This window comes from Pithys albifrons, chromosome 29 (genome assembly GCF_047495875.1).
Source record: "Pithys albifrons albifrons isolate INPA30051 chromosome 29, PitAlb_v1, whole genome shotgun sequence".
NCBI lineage: Eukaryota > Metazoa > Chordata > Aves > Passeriformes > Thamnophilidae > Pithys > Pithys albifrons.
Genome location: NC_092486.1, coordinates 2,888,153 through 2,904,241, shown reverse-complemented (window position 1 = coordinate 2,904,241; position 16,089 = coordinate 2,888,153). Strand labels below are relative to the sequence as shown.

General features: G+C 47.0%; 1 protein-coding gene across 4 annotated transcripts in view; it reads left to right on the top strand.

The window, feature by feature from the left end:
* LOC139683753 (zinc metalloproteinase-disintegrin-like NaMP) overlaps positions 1 to 16,089 on the top strand; it is a 41,292-nt gene that overhangs the window by 188 nt on the left and 25,015 nt on the right. For all 4 annotated transcript variants that reach the window (XR_011699806.1, XR_011699807.1, XM_071579156.1 and 1 more), the window contains exons 2-8: positions 2,977 to 3,077; positions 5,193 to 5,269; positions 8,059 to 8,137; positions 10,737 to 10,813; positions 13,264 to 13,459; positions 14,356 to 14,418; positions 15,689 to 15,760. Coding sequence is in view for 2 of the 4 variants with exons in the window: in XM_071579156.1 (XP_071435257.1) it covers positions 2,977 to 3,077; positions 5,193 to 5,269; positions 8,059 to 8,137; positions 10,737 to 10,813; positions 13,264 to 13,459; positions 14,356 to 14,418; positions 15,689 to 15,760 (665 nt within the window). In the remaining 2 variants the exon portion in view is untranslated. The remainder of the gene's footprint in view (positions 1 to 2,976; positions 3,078 to 5,192; positions 5,270 to 8,058; positions 8,138 to 10,736; positions 10,814 to 13,263; positions 13,460 to 14,355; positions 14,419 to 15,688; positions 15,761 to 16,089) is intronic.

Below are 16,089 nucleotides of genomic sequence, written 5' to 3'. Positions count from 1 at the left end.
GATGGGTGGATAATGTGGGAGAATGGGAATTGGTTGGGGGTTTTTTTCTCCCTGGGTTCAAACAGGTTCTCTAATTCTTTAGTCAGAGATTTATTTCCTTGTTTGAAAACTGGTCATAAATTGCCTGAAATGCCAGAGCTGGTTAATTTTGGGAGGCACTTCAGAGAGTGAGGGAAAGGGCAACTTATCCAACTTCATATCAACTTTGCCATAAAGGATTTCTGTTTGAATTCAATGACAACATTCCCTGAATTTAAATATTAAACACATTATTATGATATTATTATTATTATCCTGTGGTACTTCAAGTCCTGAGTATTCCCAGGAATTCACCTGAGCAGACTCCCCTTTTTCCCCCCACATTGTTCCTTTCCATTCATGTCAACAGGGAGCAGATTTTTCTGCAGGGCTTGGCAGGAACAGGCATGGACAGGTTTTATAGTCACAATTAAACATGTCATTTATATTCAGGCAGGAACTCACAACCTCCTTATTGACACAAAACACCTGGAAAATGTGCACAGTATTTGAGGTGTTATATCCATTATTTTTTTTTTTTTGGCAAAACCAAAAATTCACTGTCAGGGAAATCCTCCCTGAGGGTTTTTCTTTCTGGTTTGGGCACTTGGAAAGGTACATAATTATTTTTTCCTCGTTATAAGCACTTTTCTGGTTGTTTTGGGAGGCTCAGGGAGGTTCTTTCCTCCTTAAAGCTCCGGAGTGAGACAAAGCCTGAGGCAAAGACAAAGACAATGCCCTGATTAACAAACTCCCTCTAAGAAACTCTTTGTTCCAGGGAAAAACGATCCAACTTTCCTGGAATTGCTGTTTGGATCCCACTGCAGGAAAGGGATGAGTTTAGTCCTGAGTCTTCATTTAAATCCCACCTAAACTCCAACTCCCTGAACCAGAGTTGGACAAAGGGGAGGAAAAACTGGGGAATTCTGTACCCAAATTTCACCTGTGATTGTGGCATAAGAACGTCCTTTGAGGGCATGGAAAGGCTAAGTCTGAAAATCAAGATTTTTTTAAAAAAAACAACCATAATTAGCTGCTTAAAATGAAATATAAATGTGAATTCCAGCAGTGAAGTTACACTTGGTGTTTGTCAGGGCTCAGCTGCTTTAAGGTCATTTCCCTCCCTCTGCACCTGCAGCTTTATCAAGATCCAACCAAATTCCTTCTGCAGTTCCTCTTGGAGGGGGATTAATCCAATAAACCAGGAACAAAGAAGGAATCTGGTTGTTTTCCTGGGCCAGGAGGACCTGCTTTGTTGTTGCAGATAAATCACAGTCAGGGGGTGCCTCATTCCTGGGAAAATCAGGAGCAGGGAATCCAAATGGGAGGGAATTTCTCCCCTTTTGGGTCCTGAGGATTATTTTGGGGTTGGTTTTTACCATCCAAATAGAGGCTCTTGTGCTCTGAGCCCTCAAGAAGTTCCCAATTCAGATGAAATTTGCTTTTGTGGGAATTTAAAGAGTTCAGGGGCATCTAAAACCAACACAACCCTTTTATGCCCCTGTTGCCCCCAATTCCTGCCCAGCAGCTGCTCCAGTGAATTTCTGTGTCTCCAAAATGAATTTCTGTGTCTCCCAAATGAATGTCTGTGTCTCCAAAATGACTTTCTGTGTCTCCAAAATGAATTTCTGTGTCTCCCAAATGAACTTCTCTGTCCAAAATGAGCTTCTGTGTTGCCCAAATGACTTTCTGTGTCTCCCAAATGAACTTCTGTGTCTCCCAAATGACTTTCTGTGTCTCTCAAATGAATTTCTGTGTCTCCCAAATGACTTTCTGTGTTGCCCAAGTGACTTTCTGTGTCTCTCAAATGAATTTCTGTGTCTCCCAAATGAATTTCTGTGTTGCCCAAAAGAACTTCTGTGTCTCCAAAATGAACTTCTGTGTCTCCCAAATGAACTGTGTTGCCCAAATGAATTTCTGTGTCTCCCAAATGACTTTCTGTGTTGCCCAAATGAATTCTGTGTCTTCCAAATGAACTTCTGTGTCTCCCAAATGAATTTCTGTGTTGCCCAAATGAATTTCTGTGTCTCCAAAATGAATTTCTGTGTCTCCCAAATGAACTTCTGTCTCTCAAATGAATTTCTGTGTTGCCCAAATGAATTTCTGTGTCTCCCAAATGAATTTCTGTGTTGCCCAAAAGAACTTCTGTGTCCTGCCCAGTCCTGCAGCTCAGGGCACAAATTAACCTGGGCCCATAATTACTCAGATTCAGAGCACAAGACAATGAGAAACTCTTTTTTTTCAGCTCTGAGTTTCCTCCCCATGTTCTTCACAGCCACTGCAGGCACAGAACACGCATTGCAAGACCCCTAGAAAGTTAAAGAATCCCTTGGATTTGTTACCACCTTCAGGATTTTCCTACTTTAGTGCCTCTCTCTCATTATTTGACCTGGCCTTGTGCAAACACCTCCTCTAATCTTTCTGCTGTCACAACTTTGCACCTCCCTCAATCCAATTAAATAGGTGAAAGTGTCTCTATTCAAGAGCTGCCACAATAATTTATGGGGGAAATCTTTCTGAAGCAGAACTCCAAACCTCTGCCTGGTATTTATTTGCTCCTCTCCAGGCACTCTGGGCTTGGGGGGTCACGTGCTGAGGTTTGGGGATCATTTCAGACCTGTCCAAATTAATTCATGTCATCTGCACAATGTACAGCCAGAGGCTGCACTGGAATAGCAAGTCTGGCAGGTTGGGACATGAACTGCTCAGAGCTGGGCAAGGAAAGCCACAGGGGAATTATTTGGACACCTGGAAAGAGCCAGGTGGGTCCATTCATCCCAAATCCAGGTTGGAACAACCCTCTGATGTTGGATCCCAATGGAGGTGACCCCTGAGCAAGGCAGGGAAGGAGCCACAGTGGTGGAGCAACAGCCCAGAAGAATCAGCCTTGAGGGCCAATGAAAAAAGAGGGTGTTTAATGAATTAATTCTGGGGTTTCATAAATCTGTTTGTCCCCAGGGAGCACAAGGAAGGAGCTCCCTGGAGTGCAGAGCTATGAAATTGTTTATCCACGGAAACTGCACTCGGTGCACAGGAGAGACACGGACACGAAGACACAGGTGTGGAAAGGGAATGGTTTGTGCTCCTGGGAGGTGGGGAAGGGTCTGGGGGAGGTGGGGAAGGGTCTGTGGGAGGTGGGGAAGGGTCTCTGGGAGGTGGGGAAGGGTCTCTGGGAGGTGGGGAAGGGTCTGGGGGAGATGGGGAAGGGTCTGGGGGAGGTGGGGAAGGGTCTGTGGGAGATGGGGAAGGGTCTGTGGGAGATGGGGAAGGGTCTGTGAGAGGTGGGGAAGGGTCTCTGGGAGATGGGGAAGGGTTTCTGGGACATGGGGAAGGGTCTGTGGGAGGTGGGGAAGGGTCTCTGGGAGATGGGAAGGGTCTGTGGGAGGTGGGGAAGGGTCTGTGGGAGATGGGGAAGGGTCTGTGAGAGGTGGGGAAGGGTCTCTGGGAGATGGGGAAGGGTTTCTGGGACATGGGGAAGGGTTTCTGGGACATGGGGAAGGGTCTCTGGGAGATGGGGAAAGGGTTTCTGGGAGATGGGCAAGGGTCTGTGAGAGGTGGGGAAGGGTCTGTGGAACATGGGAAAGGGTTTCTGGAACATGGAGGAGGGTCTCTGGGAGATGGGGAAGGGTCTGTGGGAGGTGGGGAAGGGTCTATGGGAGATGGGCAAGGGTCTGTGGGAGGTGGGGAAGGGTCTGTGGAACATGGGAAAGGGTTTCTGGAACATGGAGGAGGGTCTCTGGGAGATGGGGAAGGGTCTGTGGGAGATGGGGAAGGGTTTCTGGGACATGGGGAAGGGTCTCTGGGAGATGGGGAAGGGTCTCTGGGAGATGGGGAAGGGTTTCTGGGAGATGGGGAAGGGTCTGTGGGAGGTGGGGAAGGGTCTGTGGGAGGTGGGGAAGGGTCTCTGGGAGATGGGGAAGGGTTTCTGGGAGATGGGGAAGGGTCTGTGGGAGGTGGGGAAGGGTTATTGGAACTTGGGGAAGGGTCTCTGGGACATGGGGAAGGGTCTCTGGGACATGGGGAAGAGTCTGTGGGAGATGGAGAAGAGTTTCTGGGAGATGGGGAAGGCTCTCTTGGAGATGGGGAGGGTCTGTGGGAGATGGGGAAGGGTCTGTGGGAGATGGGGAAGGGTCTCTGGGACATGGGGAAGGGTCTCTGGGACATGGGGAAGGGTTTCTGGGAGATGGGAAAAGGCTTCTGAGAGATGGGAAAGGGTCTCTTGGAGATGGGGAAGGGTCTCTGGAACATGGGGAAGAGTTTCTGGGAGGTGGGAAAGGGTCTCTGGGAGATGGGAAAGGGTCTCTGGAACATTGGGAAGGGTCTTTGGAACATGGGGAAGGGTCTCTGGAACATGGAAAAGGGTCTGTGGGAGATGGGGAAGGGTCTGTGGGAGAAGGGGAAGAGTTTCTGGGAGATGGGGAAGGGTCTCCTGGAGATGGGGAAGAGTTTCTGGGAGATGGGGAAGGGTCTCCAGGTGATAGGAAAGGATCTCTTGGAGATGGGAAAGGGTCTCTTGGAGATGGGGAAGAGTCTGTGGGAGATGGGAAAGGGTCTCTTGGAGATGGGGAAGGGTCTCTGGAACATGAGGAAGAGTCTGTGGGAGATGGGGAAGGGTCTCTTGGAGATGGGGAAGGGTCTCTGGACTTGGAGCACACTTGGATTTCAAGGGTAAGGGAATTTGGAGCCCCACAGTCCATTTTCCAAAAGGGAGTGACACAGAACACCTGGAGAAGGGATCCCATTCCCAGTGAGGAGGAGCTGGGAGGTCTGTGCTCATGTGCAGTGGACCTTTGGGTCTTGACTCTCTGCTTTTTGACACTGTTTAAACTTTTAATAACCTGTAGACAATTTAATTGGAGGTAAATGAGATCAAAGGTTTAAAAGCAGCCATGGTCTTACCTCCAGGGGCTGTTAGGGAAGTTTTGGGACCTTCTCACCCACTCCAGCCCTTCCCCAGACATGCAGGGTCTGAGTTTCTGATGGTAGAAATGAGCCTGCAAAGTTAAATTTCTTCCTCTAATTAAAACTCTGAAGCAGAGTGACCTCCTGCTTCTCCTGGTCCTGCCAGAACTCTTGGGTTTGGTGGGAAGAGGAGGGAAGGGACAGGCTGGCAGGTCAAGAAGAGCCACCAGTGAGGCCACAAATCCATGTCTGACCCTTCCATCTGTTTGCAGACCAAATATGAGGACACTGTGGAGTTTGGAATCCAAGCCAGTGGCCGGGAAGTCGTTCTGCAGCTCCAGAAAAATAAGTAGGTGCAGTTCAGTTCAACTCTTTCCTCCCTGGGGGGTGTCCAGGACACAAAGATTTAGGCCCCTGGAAGAGGAATTTGGGTGGAAAATTCCGTTTGTTGGCAATGCAAGAAGAGGGGAGAGAAGCATCTTGGCATTTTGGTGGTGTGGAATCAGTGCCAAGGTGGAGTGAGTGCCCAGGGCTGCCCCCCCTGCTCCAACATTTGTTTCCCAAGGGGTTAAAACCACGGAATGTTTAAAGGTTTTCTTCATTTCACAAGTTTGCTGTGGCCATGAACAGGTGGAAACTTCGAGCAGGTGGTGGCAGGACAGGGGGGGGAATGGTTTTAAACTGAGAGGAGATCTTGGGAAGGAATTCTTGGAAATCTTGGGAGAGCCTGGCATGAGTTTCCAAGGAAAACTGTGGCTGCCCCATCCCTGGAAGTGCCCAAGGGTGGGGAGAGCCTGGAATGGGTTTCCAAGGAAAGCTCTGGCTGTTCCATCCCTGGAAGTGCCCAAGGGTGTGGAGAGCCTGGAATGGGTTTCCAAGGAAAGCTCTGGCTGTTCCATCCCTGGAAGTGCCCAAGGGTGTGGAGAACCTGGCATGGGTTTCCAAGGAAAACTGTGGCTGTCCCATCCCTGGAAGTGCCCAAGGGTGGGGAGAACCTGGCATGAATTTCCCAGGAAAACTGTGGCTGCCCCATCCCTGGAAGTGCCCAAGGGTGGGGAGAACCTGGCATGAATTTCCCAGGAAAACTGTGGCTGCCCCATCCCTGGAAGTGCTCAAGGATGGGGAGAGCCTGGCATGAATTTCCCAGGAAAATTGTGTCTGCCCCATCCCTGAAAGTGCCCAAGGGTGGGGAGAGCCTGGCATGGGTTTCCCAGGAAAGCTGTGGTTGTCCCATCCCTGGAAGTGCCCAAGGATGGGGAGAGCCTGGCATGAATTTCCCAGGAAAGCTCTGGCTGTCCCATCCCTGGAAGTGCCCAAGGGTGTGGAGAGCCTGGCATGAATTTCCCAGGAAAGCTCTGGCTGTCCCATCCCTGGAAGTGCCCAAGGGTGGGGAGAACTTGGCATGAATTTCCCAGGAAAGCTCTGGCTGTTCCATCCCTGGAAGTGCCCAAGGCCAGGTTGGAACAACCAGGGACAGTGGGAGGTGTCCCTGCCCATGGCAGGGGGTGGAATAAGATGAATTTTAAGGTCCCTTCCAACCCAAATCCTTCCAGGATTCTGTGATAGACTTGTTGATCTTGGAGGTGTTTTCCAGCCTTAATCATTCTATGGCTCTATATTTATATTTCTATATATTAGATAGACATAAATATTTACATTAACTCCACTGTTGGCCTTGGATTAATCCAATATATCCTGGCATTGATAAAAAGCTTCATGGAAAGTGAAAATGGGGAGAGTTCTCCTGCTTGGCTGAAGGAACAGGCATGGAAAGATGCCCTGAGGGGCTTTGTCCCAGCACAAAGAACTCAAGGAGGAGCCCAAGAGTGCCCAAAGCAGCACAAAATAAAACCCAGCTGGAATTTCTGACTCCACCAGAATATTGAACCCACCCAGTCAAACACTTCTGGTGCTTTTCCAAAGGCTGAGTAAATACAACAGTGCTCTAATCAATGCCTGCTCATTAGAGACTGTAATTAACTGCTTGGCCCTGGTTTAATCTAATCTAAATATTTGGAGTTGGGAGAATACACTGAATTAAATCCCATTCTTTAAAGAGAAGTGGGAATGGGGCACTTTGGGGCAGTGGCCCAAAAAGAAGGGACTGGAGATTTGGGTTGCTGCTGATTTTAGTAAGAGGCATAAAAGAAAAAAAAAGAAAAACAAAGGAAAAAAAAAGAACAAAAAGGAAAAAAGGAAAAAAAAAAAAGAAAAAAAGATAAAAAGGAAAAAAAAGGAAAAAAGGGAAAAGAAAAAAGGAGAAAAAAGAATAGAAAAGAAAAAAAGATAAAAAGGAAAAAAGAAAAAAGAAAAAAGAAAAAAAGGAGAAAAAAGAAAAGAAAAGAAAAAAAGAAAAAAAGAAAAAAGAAAAAAGGAGAAAAAAGAAAAGAAAAGAAAAAAGAAAAAAGAAAAAAGAAAAAAAGGAGAAAAAAGAAAAGAAAAGAAAAAAGAAAAAGGAAAAAAGAAAAAAGAAATAAAAAGAAAAGAAAAAGAAAAAGAGAAAAAAAGAAAAAAAAGAAAAAAGAAAAGAAAAAAGAAAAAAGGAAAAAGGAAAAAAGGAAAAAGAAAAAAGAAAAAAGAAAAGAAAAAAGAAAAAGAAAAAAGAAAAAAAGAAAAATGAAATAAAAGAAAGAAAGAAAAAAGAAAAAAGAAAAAAGAAAAAAGAAAAACGAAAAAAGAAGAAAAAAGAAAAAAGAAAACAAGAAAAAAGAAAAAAGAAAACAAGAAAAAAGAAAAAAGGAAAAAAGAAATAAAAGAAAGAAGAAAAAAGAGAAAAAAGAAAAAAGAAAAAAGAAAAAAGGAAAAAAGGAAAAAAAGAAAAGAAAAATAAAAAAAAAGAAAAAAAAAGAAAAAAAGGATCAGTATGTCTTTCTACTTTTGCATTCAGCCCTGCTGGGGGATTAGTTTAGCCCAGTGCAATAAGCAGATTTTAATTGCTTTCTCCTTTAGAGCTGCCCCTTTGTTTGAGGAAGGATTAAGGTCTGCCAGAATTCCCCACCCTGCAGTTCTGCTGCCCGATCCCCACAATAACCTGAGTCACCGTTTGAGTTCCCCACGTGCTTGGGCTGTTGTGCAACCGCCTCCTTCCCACGTGGCTGCAATTTCCTGGCGGTAACACCTGCCCTTGGCTCCTTGCAGGGACCTTTGGGGGCGAGATTACACCGAAACTGTTTATTCTGCTGATGGTCAGCAGATCACAACAACTCCTCAGATCAAGGTGAGAAAAAATGGTTTGTTTTGTTTTTTTTTTTTTTTTAATCTTTATATTTCCAATCTTTAGATCCAGGTGAGATTCCTGGGGCTGTGACATAATGGGAGATATAAGGCAGAAAGGAAAGATTTTAAATCAAGTTTCTAAGCCTGGAATTCAGGATGTGTCTGGAGAAGAGAGAGGTTTGGAGCACTCAGAAATCGGATTCAGGGAAGGGTGAGGAGATAAATAACCCCCCTGGTGGCATTTTTCTGGATGATTTGTTGACTTGGGAGTGAATTTGCCACTCCCTTAAGAGTTGGACTCCATGATCCTGGTGGGTCCCTTCAGAATTCTGGTGGTGGAACTTGGGCAGAGCTGAGTCTGACCTGTTCCCACAAGGAATCAGCCCCACAGGAAGAGACTCCCTTTTGGGAGACTCCCAGGTTGGGAGTGAAACCTCTCCCTGGGGCAGGGGCAGTGGTGCCAGGGTCAGCCCTCTGCCCTCAGCCTCCCTGCTGACCTCACTCCTGACCCCCTGAGATCAGAGCTCCTGGTGGAGCCCCCTCCACCTCCTCCTGGTGGAGCTCCCTCCATCTCCTCCTGGTGGAGCCCCCTTCATCTCCATCTCCATCTCCTCCTGGTGGAGCCCCCTCCATCTCCATCTCCATCTCCTCCTGGTGGAGGCATCTCCATCTCCATCTCCATCTCCATCTCCATCTCCATCTCCATCTCCATCTCCATCTCCATCTCCATCTCCATCTCCTCCTGGTGGAGCCCCCTCCATCTCCATCTCCATCTCCTCCTGGTGGAGCCCCCTCCATCTCCATCTCCATCTCCTCCTGGTGGAGCCCCCTCCATCTCCATCTCCATCTCCTCCTGGTGGAGGCCCCTCCATCTCCATCTCCATCTCCATCTCCATCTCCATCTCCATCTCCATCTCCATCTCCATCTCCATCTCCATCTCCTCCTGGTGGAGGCCCCTCCATCTCCATCTCCATCTCCATCTCCATCTCCATCTCCATCTCCATCTCCATCTCCATCTCCTCCTGGTGGAGGCCCCTCCATCTCCATCTCCATCTCCATCTCCATCTCCATCTCCATCTCCATCTCCATCTCCATCTCCATCTCCTCCTGGTGGAGGCCTCTCCATCTCCATCTCCATCTCCTCCTGGTGGAGCCCCCTCCATCTCCATCTCCATCTCCTCCTGGTGGAGGCCCCTCCATCTCCATCTCCATCTCCATCTCCATCTCCATCTCCTCCTGGTGGAGGCCCCTCCATCTCCATCTCCATCTCCATCTCCACCTCCATCTCCTCCTGGTGGAGGCCCCTCCATCTCCATCTCCATCTCCTCCTGGTGGAGGCCCCTCCATCTCCATCTCCATCTCCTCCTGGTGGAGGCCTCTCCATCTCCATCTCCATCTCCTCCTGGTGGAGGCCTCTCCATCTCCATCTCCATCTCCTCCTGGTGGAGGCCCCTCCATCTCCTCCTGGCTCCCCTTCCCACCCACCCCAGAAGATGCACTCTGGTCCCCTCAGGTGCCTCCTCTGGGCCATGACAAACCCACTCTCAGCCCCAGACACAAAGGGAGTCCCTTCGAAGGTATTTTTTAATGAACTCTGCCCTCCTGGGGCTCATCCTCCACCTGAAGCTCATTCCTTGTGTTTTAACACACGTGACTTGGAATAAACCCCCTCATTTTCCTTCTTAGAAGGATCTGGAGTGACACAGATGTGCAAAAAGAATTCTGGGTTGGGTTTTTTGGAGGGCAAAAATCCAATTTCTCCTTGCTCCACTTATTTTCCCTCCCTGAAAGGAGCTTGAGAAAATCAACCAGCACCTAAACCTGGATGAAGACAAACTCCAACAGCCCTTTCTGTGCTGAAAAGGAAATTCCTGCCTTGTGGATCCTTGATCATCATCAGGGTTTTGTTTTTTTTTTTTCCTCTTAAATCCTCAAATATTGGAGATAAATTCTCCACTTTCCCCCAGTAACTTTCCCTTTGTGAACCTTTTATTCCCTGTAAGAAACTCAGCACCTTGTGGTGGAAGGAAGACAAAGAAATGGTCAAGTGAAACCAAAGATCCAGGAGGAAACAAAAGGCACAGGGCAGGAAGGTTTGGGTAGAAGTTCTTAGGAAATTTCTTCAGGAAAATTCTGAGGGTAAAATTTTCCACAAGTCCTCAGTGGCTTTGAAGTCTCTTGGAAGGCAGAGATGGAAATCTTGGACCCTTCAGCCAGTTAAGCCACAAAACTGTTTCCTCGTTAATATAATACACATCATTCAATCTCTTTGAAGCCAAAGCAGTTAATTGTTGGGTTATTAAAGGGTGTTTCCTTGATGCTGGGCCACCATAAAATCATTTGGGCTGGACTTTGACTCAGTTTCTCTTTCATTTCTGTGTCCATATTCTTATTTTCCTGCTCTGTTTCCAGAGCCCTCCACGAGTGGGTTTGGCACCACTTGGAGGCCCAAAATAATGATGATGGAAGAACTTTTTATTCCTTTTAGAGCCTCCTAATGGGAGATTCTCTCAGTGCAGTTTGTCCCTGACCTCTCTGGGTCCAGCTGAGTCACCAGGACACGGCCCAAGGTGACAATGACCTTTTGTGTCCCCAACAGGATCACTGTTACTACCAAGGGCACGTTGAGGATGATGCTGAGTCCATAGTGAGCATCAGGGCCTGCAAAGGGCTCAGGTAAGGTGGACATTTGGGTCCCAAAGGCAGGAGGTGAATGTTCTGGGGTGGATTTTCCACCTAAAAAGAATCAGGATGTAAATAAGTCATGTGGGCTTGAATTTATGCTGACAAGGAAATTAGTTTATCAGAGAAACAGGGAGAGAAGGGAGAAAAAAGTGACAATTCCTTATAATGTTTCAACTTTTCATCTCAACTAAGGATGAAAAACATCTCTGATTTCCCCTCTGAACCAAAATTCACTCTTCAAACACCTCTGTCTGCACAAACTCCAAAAATTTACACTTACTATTTCTAAACCAGCTTCTTTTTGATTGGATCTCCTCCCTGGAGACTTCAATGACCACCCAGATCTTCCCTCACTGACCACCCAGATCTTCCCTCACTGACCACCCAAACCTTCCCTCACTGACCACCCAGATCTTCCCTCACTGACCACCCAAACCTTCCCTCTCTGACCACCCAGATCTTCCCTCACTGACCACCCAAACCTTCCCTCACTGACCACCCAGATCTTCCCTCACTGACCACCCAAACCTTCCTTCTCTGCCCACCCAAACCTTCCCTCACTGCCCACCCAAACCTTCCCTCTCTGCCCACCCAAACCTTCCTTCTCTGACCACCCAAACCTTCCCTCTCTGCCCACCCAAACCTTCCCTCTCTGCCCACCCAAACCTTCCATCTCTGCCCACCCAAACCTTCCCTCTCTGCCCACCCAAACCTTCCCTCTCTGCCCACCCAAACCTTCCCTCTCTGCCCACCCAAACCTTCCCTCTCTGCCCACCCAAACCTTCCTTCTCTGCCCACCCAAACCTTCCTTCTCTGACCACCCAAACCTTCCCTCTCTGCCCACCCAAACCTTCCTTCTCTGACCACCCAAACCTTCCCTCTCTGCCCACCCAAACCTTCCTTCTCTGCCCACCCAAACCTTCCTTCTCTGACCACCCAAACCTTCCATCTCTGACCACCCAACCCATCCCTCTCTGCCCACCCAAACCTTCCTTCTCTGACCACCCAAACCTTCCATCTCTGCCCACCCAACCCATCCCTCTCTGCCCACCCAAACCTTCCTTCTCTGACCACCCAAACCTTCCATCTCTGCCCACCCAACCCATCCCTCTCTGCCCACCCAAACCTTCCTTCTCTGACCACCCAAACCTTCCCTCTCTGCCCACCTAAACCTTCCTTCTCTGCCCACCCAAACCTTCCCTCTCTGACCACCCAAACCTTCCTTCACTGCCCACCCAACCCTTCCCCCTCTGCCCACCCAAACCTTCCTTCTCTGCCTACCCAACCCTTCCCCCTCTGCCCACCCAAACCTTCCTTCTCTGCCCACCCAACCCTTCCCTCTCTGCCCACCCAAACCTTCCTTCTGCCCCCCCAACCCTTCCCTCACTGCCCACCCAACCCTTCCCTCTCTGCCCACCCAAACCTTCCCTCACTGCCCACCCAACCCTTCCTTCACTGCCCACCCAACCCTTCCCTCACTGCCCACCCAACCCTTCCCTCTCTGCCCACCCAAACCTTCCCTCACTGCCCACCCAACCCTTCCTTCTCTGCCCACCCAACCCTTCCTTCTCTGCCCACCCAACCCTTCCTTCTCTGCCCACCCAACCCTTCCTTCTCTGACCACCCAAACCTTCCCTCACTGCCCACCCAACCCTTCCTTCAGTGCCCACCCAACCCTTCCTTCTCTGCCCACCCAACCCTTCCTTCTCTGACCACCCAAACCTTCCCTCACTGCCCACCCAACCCTTCCCTTTCTGCCCACCCAACCCTTCCTTCTGCCCACCCAACCCTTCCCTCACTGCCCACCCAAACCTTCCTTCACTGACCACCCAAACCTTCCCTCACTGCCCACCCAACCCTTCCCTCACTGCCCACCCAACCCTTCCCTCACTGCCCACCCAAACCTTCCCTCACTGGCCACCCAAACCTTCCCTCACTGCCCACCCAACCCTTCCTTCACTGCCCACCCAACCCTTCCTTCACTGCCCACCCAAACCTTCCTTCAGTGCCCACCCAAACCTTCCTTCACTGCCCACCCAAACCTTCCCTCTCTGCCCACCCAAACCTTCCTTCTCTGACCACCCAAACCTTCCCTCTCTGCCCACCCAACCCTTCCCTCTCTGCCCACCCAACCCTTCCTTCAGTGCCCACCCAAACCTTCCCTCACTGCCCACCCAACCCTTCCTTCAGTGCCCACCCAAACCTTCCCTCACTGCCCACCCAACCCTTCCTTCAGTGCCCACCCAAACCTTCCCTCACTGCCCACCCAAACCTTCCTTCTGCCCCCCCAACCCTTCCAGCTGACTCAGCAGCTTTGATATCAGATTTAAACTGACATTTTTCTGAAGGCTCCCAGACCATCCCAATGCTCCCCATTCCTGGCAGAAAAGCTCTGGAGTTTCTCCTGCTTAAAAATAATCCCATTCCACCTCATTTTTTAGTGGCTATTTCCAGACCCGTGGCAAGAGGTACCTCATTGAGCCCTTGGGATCTTCAGAGAGAGGAGAACACGCAGTTTATAAATATGAGGCACTGGAAGAAGAGCCCATAAAAACCTGTGGCCTCATCAACAACACTTGGGAACAGGATTCCAACGACCCCATCAATGACATCTTCAAATCCAGCAACAGCCCCGAGGTAAGGACGGAGTTGGGAGGTCCAAAGTGGACTCTGAGCAGCACAAATCCCACCCTTGGGCTGGTGGCACCTCCACAAGGGAAGGGATTGCAAGTTGTGAAGTTTAATCAGGCTCAAAAACGGGTGACATTTCAGAGTGAAACCCTCAGAGTGAAATATCTTTGCCATCAGTGCACCTTTCAACACCTCAACTCTTCTTAACATGCAGCTGACTTTGCATAATCTTAATAATTTTGATATCTAAATAATAATTAAAACCACGACGGTCCCACTCTGAATAACTTGCCCAAAGATTCATCTATCAATGAATGACTGGACTTGATGATCTCAGAGGTCTCTTCCAACCCAAATGATCCTCTGATTTTATGATTATCAATATCTAAGGCTTGAAACAGCAGAGACTGAGACAGAAAAAGGTCTGGAAAGTCATTTAAATATATTTTTTTATTTAGAACATTCATCTATCAGTGAATGATTATTGATAATTCACAGGCTTGAAACAGCAAAGACTGAGACAGAAAATGGTCTGGAAAGTAATTTAAATATATTTTTTTATTTAGAAGATTCATCTATCAGTGAATGATTATCAATATCTAATTCAGAGGCTTGAAACTACAAAGACAGACAGAAAAAGGTCTGGAAAGTCATTTAAATGCATTTTATTTTATTTAGAACATTATCAGTGAATGATTATTGATAATTCACAGGCTTGAAACAGCAAAGACTGAGACAGAAAAAGGTCTGGAAAGTCATTTAAATATATTTTATTTTATTTAGAACATTAATCTATCAGTGAATGATTATTGATAATTCACAGGCTTGAAACAGCAAAGACTGAGACAGAAAATGGTCTGAAAAGTCATTTTAATGATTTTTTTGTTTTTTTTTTTCTTTAGATGAAAGAATATCTGAAAGCCAGAAAGTACCTGGAGCTCTACGTAGTTGCAGACAACACCCTGGTGAGTGTTGGGGTTGTTGTTTCCCAGGGCAGCCACTATTTGTGTCCTACTCTGGGCTTTGCCACCGCCCTTGGAGGGGAAAAGGGTTTCCTAGAGGAGATTGGGTTGGAAAATCCCACCTGGAGGTGAAGAGAGTTCAGAAAAAAGCTGAAAATCTTGAGCTGGAAGAGGCTCACACAAAGGTCGTGGAGTGCCAACCCTTCCCCACACCTTGGTTTGTATTCAGGGCACTTGATTTGTACTAAGGGCTCTTAGTTTGTATAAAGGGCTCTTAGTTTGTATTAATGACACTTAATTTGTGTTAATGGCCCTTAATTTGTATTAAAGGCCCTTAATTTGTATTCAGGACACCTGATTTGTATTCAGGGCACGTGATTTGTACTAAGGGCTCTTAGTTTGTATAAAGGGCACTTAGTTTGTATTAATGGCACTTAATTTGTGTTAAGGACACTTGATTTGTATTCAGGGCATTTAATTTGTATTAAGGGCACTTAGTTTGTATTAAGGGCACTTGATTTGTATTCAGGGCACTTGATTTGTATTAAGGGCATTTAATTTGTATTAAGGGCACTTAGTTTGTATTCAGGGCACTTGATTTGTATTCAGGGCACCTGATTTGTATTAAGGGCACTTAATTTGTACTAAGGGCACTTAGTTTGTATTAATGGCACTTAATTTGTATAAAGGGAATTTAATTTGTATTCAGGGCATTTAATTTGTACTAAGGGCACTTAGTTTGTATTAAGGGCACTTACTTTGTATTAATGGCACTTAATTTGTATTAAGGGCATTTAATTTGTATTAAAGGCACTTAATTTGTATTCAGGACACCTGATTTGTATTAAGGGCATTGATTTGTATTAAAGGCACTTAATTTGTACTAAGGGCACTTGATTTGTATTCAGGGCACCTGATTTGTATTAAGGGCACTTAGTTTGTATTAATGGTTCTTAATTTGTATTAAGGGCACTTGATTTGTATTAAGGGCACTTAGTTTGTTTTAATAGCCCTTAATTTGTATTAAAGGCACTTAATTTGTATTCAGGGCACCTGATTTGTATTCAGGGCACTTAATTTGTATTAAAGGCACTTAATTTGTACTAAGGGCACTTAATTTGTATTAATGGCACTTAATTTGTACTAAGGGCACTCAAACACACATTTTGGGCAGTTAAAAACCTTCACCAGAAAGGTAATTTGTCCTCAATCAGCCCATCCATGGGGTGCTTTCCTTCTCTCCTTTTCCTGACCTTCCGTGTCTCCGTCTCAGTACAGGAAGTTCGAGGAGGACGTGAAGAGCCTCAGGCAGAGGATCTTTGGGATTGTGAATTACATCAACACGGTAGGAGCCAAATCCCAGCCAAGGGCACCCAAATCCGGAGGGTCCGGCAGCTCTTCCTCATCCGGATATTCCCAAATTCTCCTTAGTTCACGTGGGTTTGAGGGAAAATTCAACTTCAGTGGCATTGAAGGAGCAGATTCGATTATTTGTCCACATTATCCCGTTCTTTGCCTTCAGATCCAGGATTTTTATAAAGAAATATTTATTTCATGGTGTATATATATACCCTATAAAATATATATAATATATATTTTACCCAGATACATTATACATATAAGATTTATCTAAAGAAATATTTAATTCATAATATATGTTTATACCCTATATAT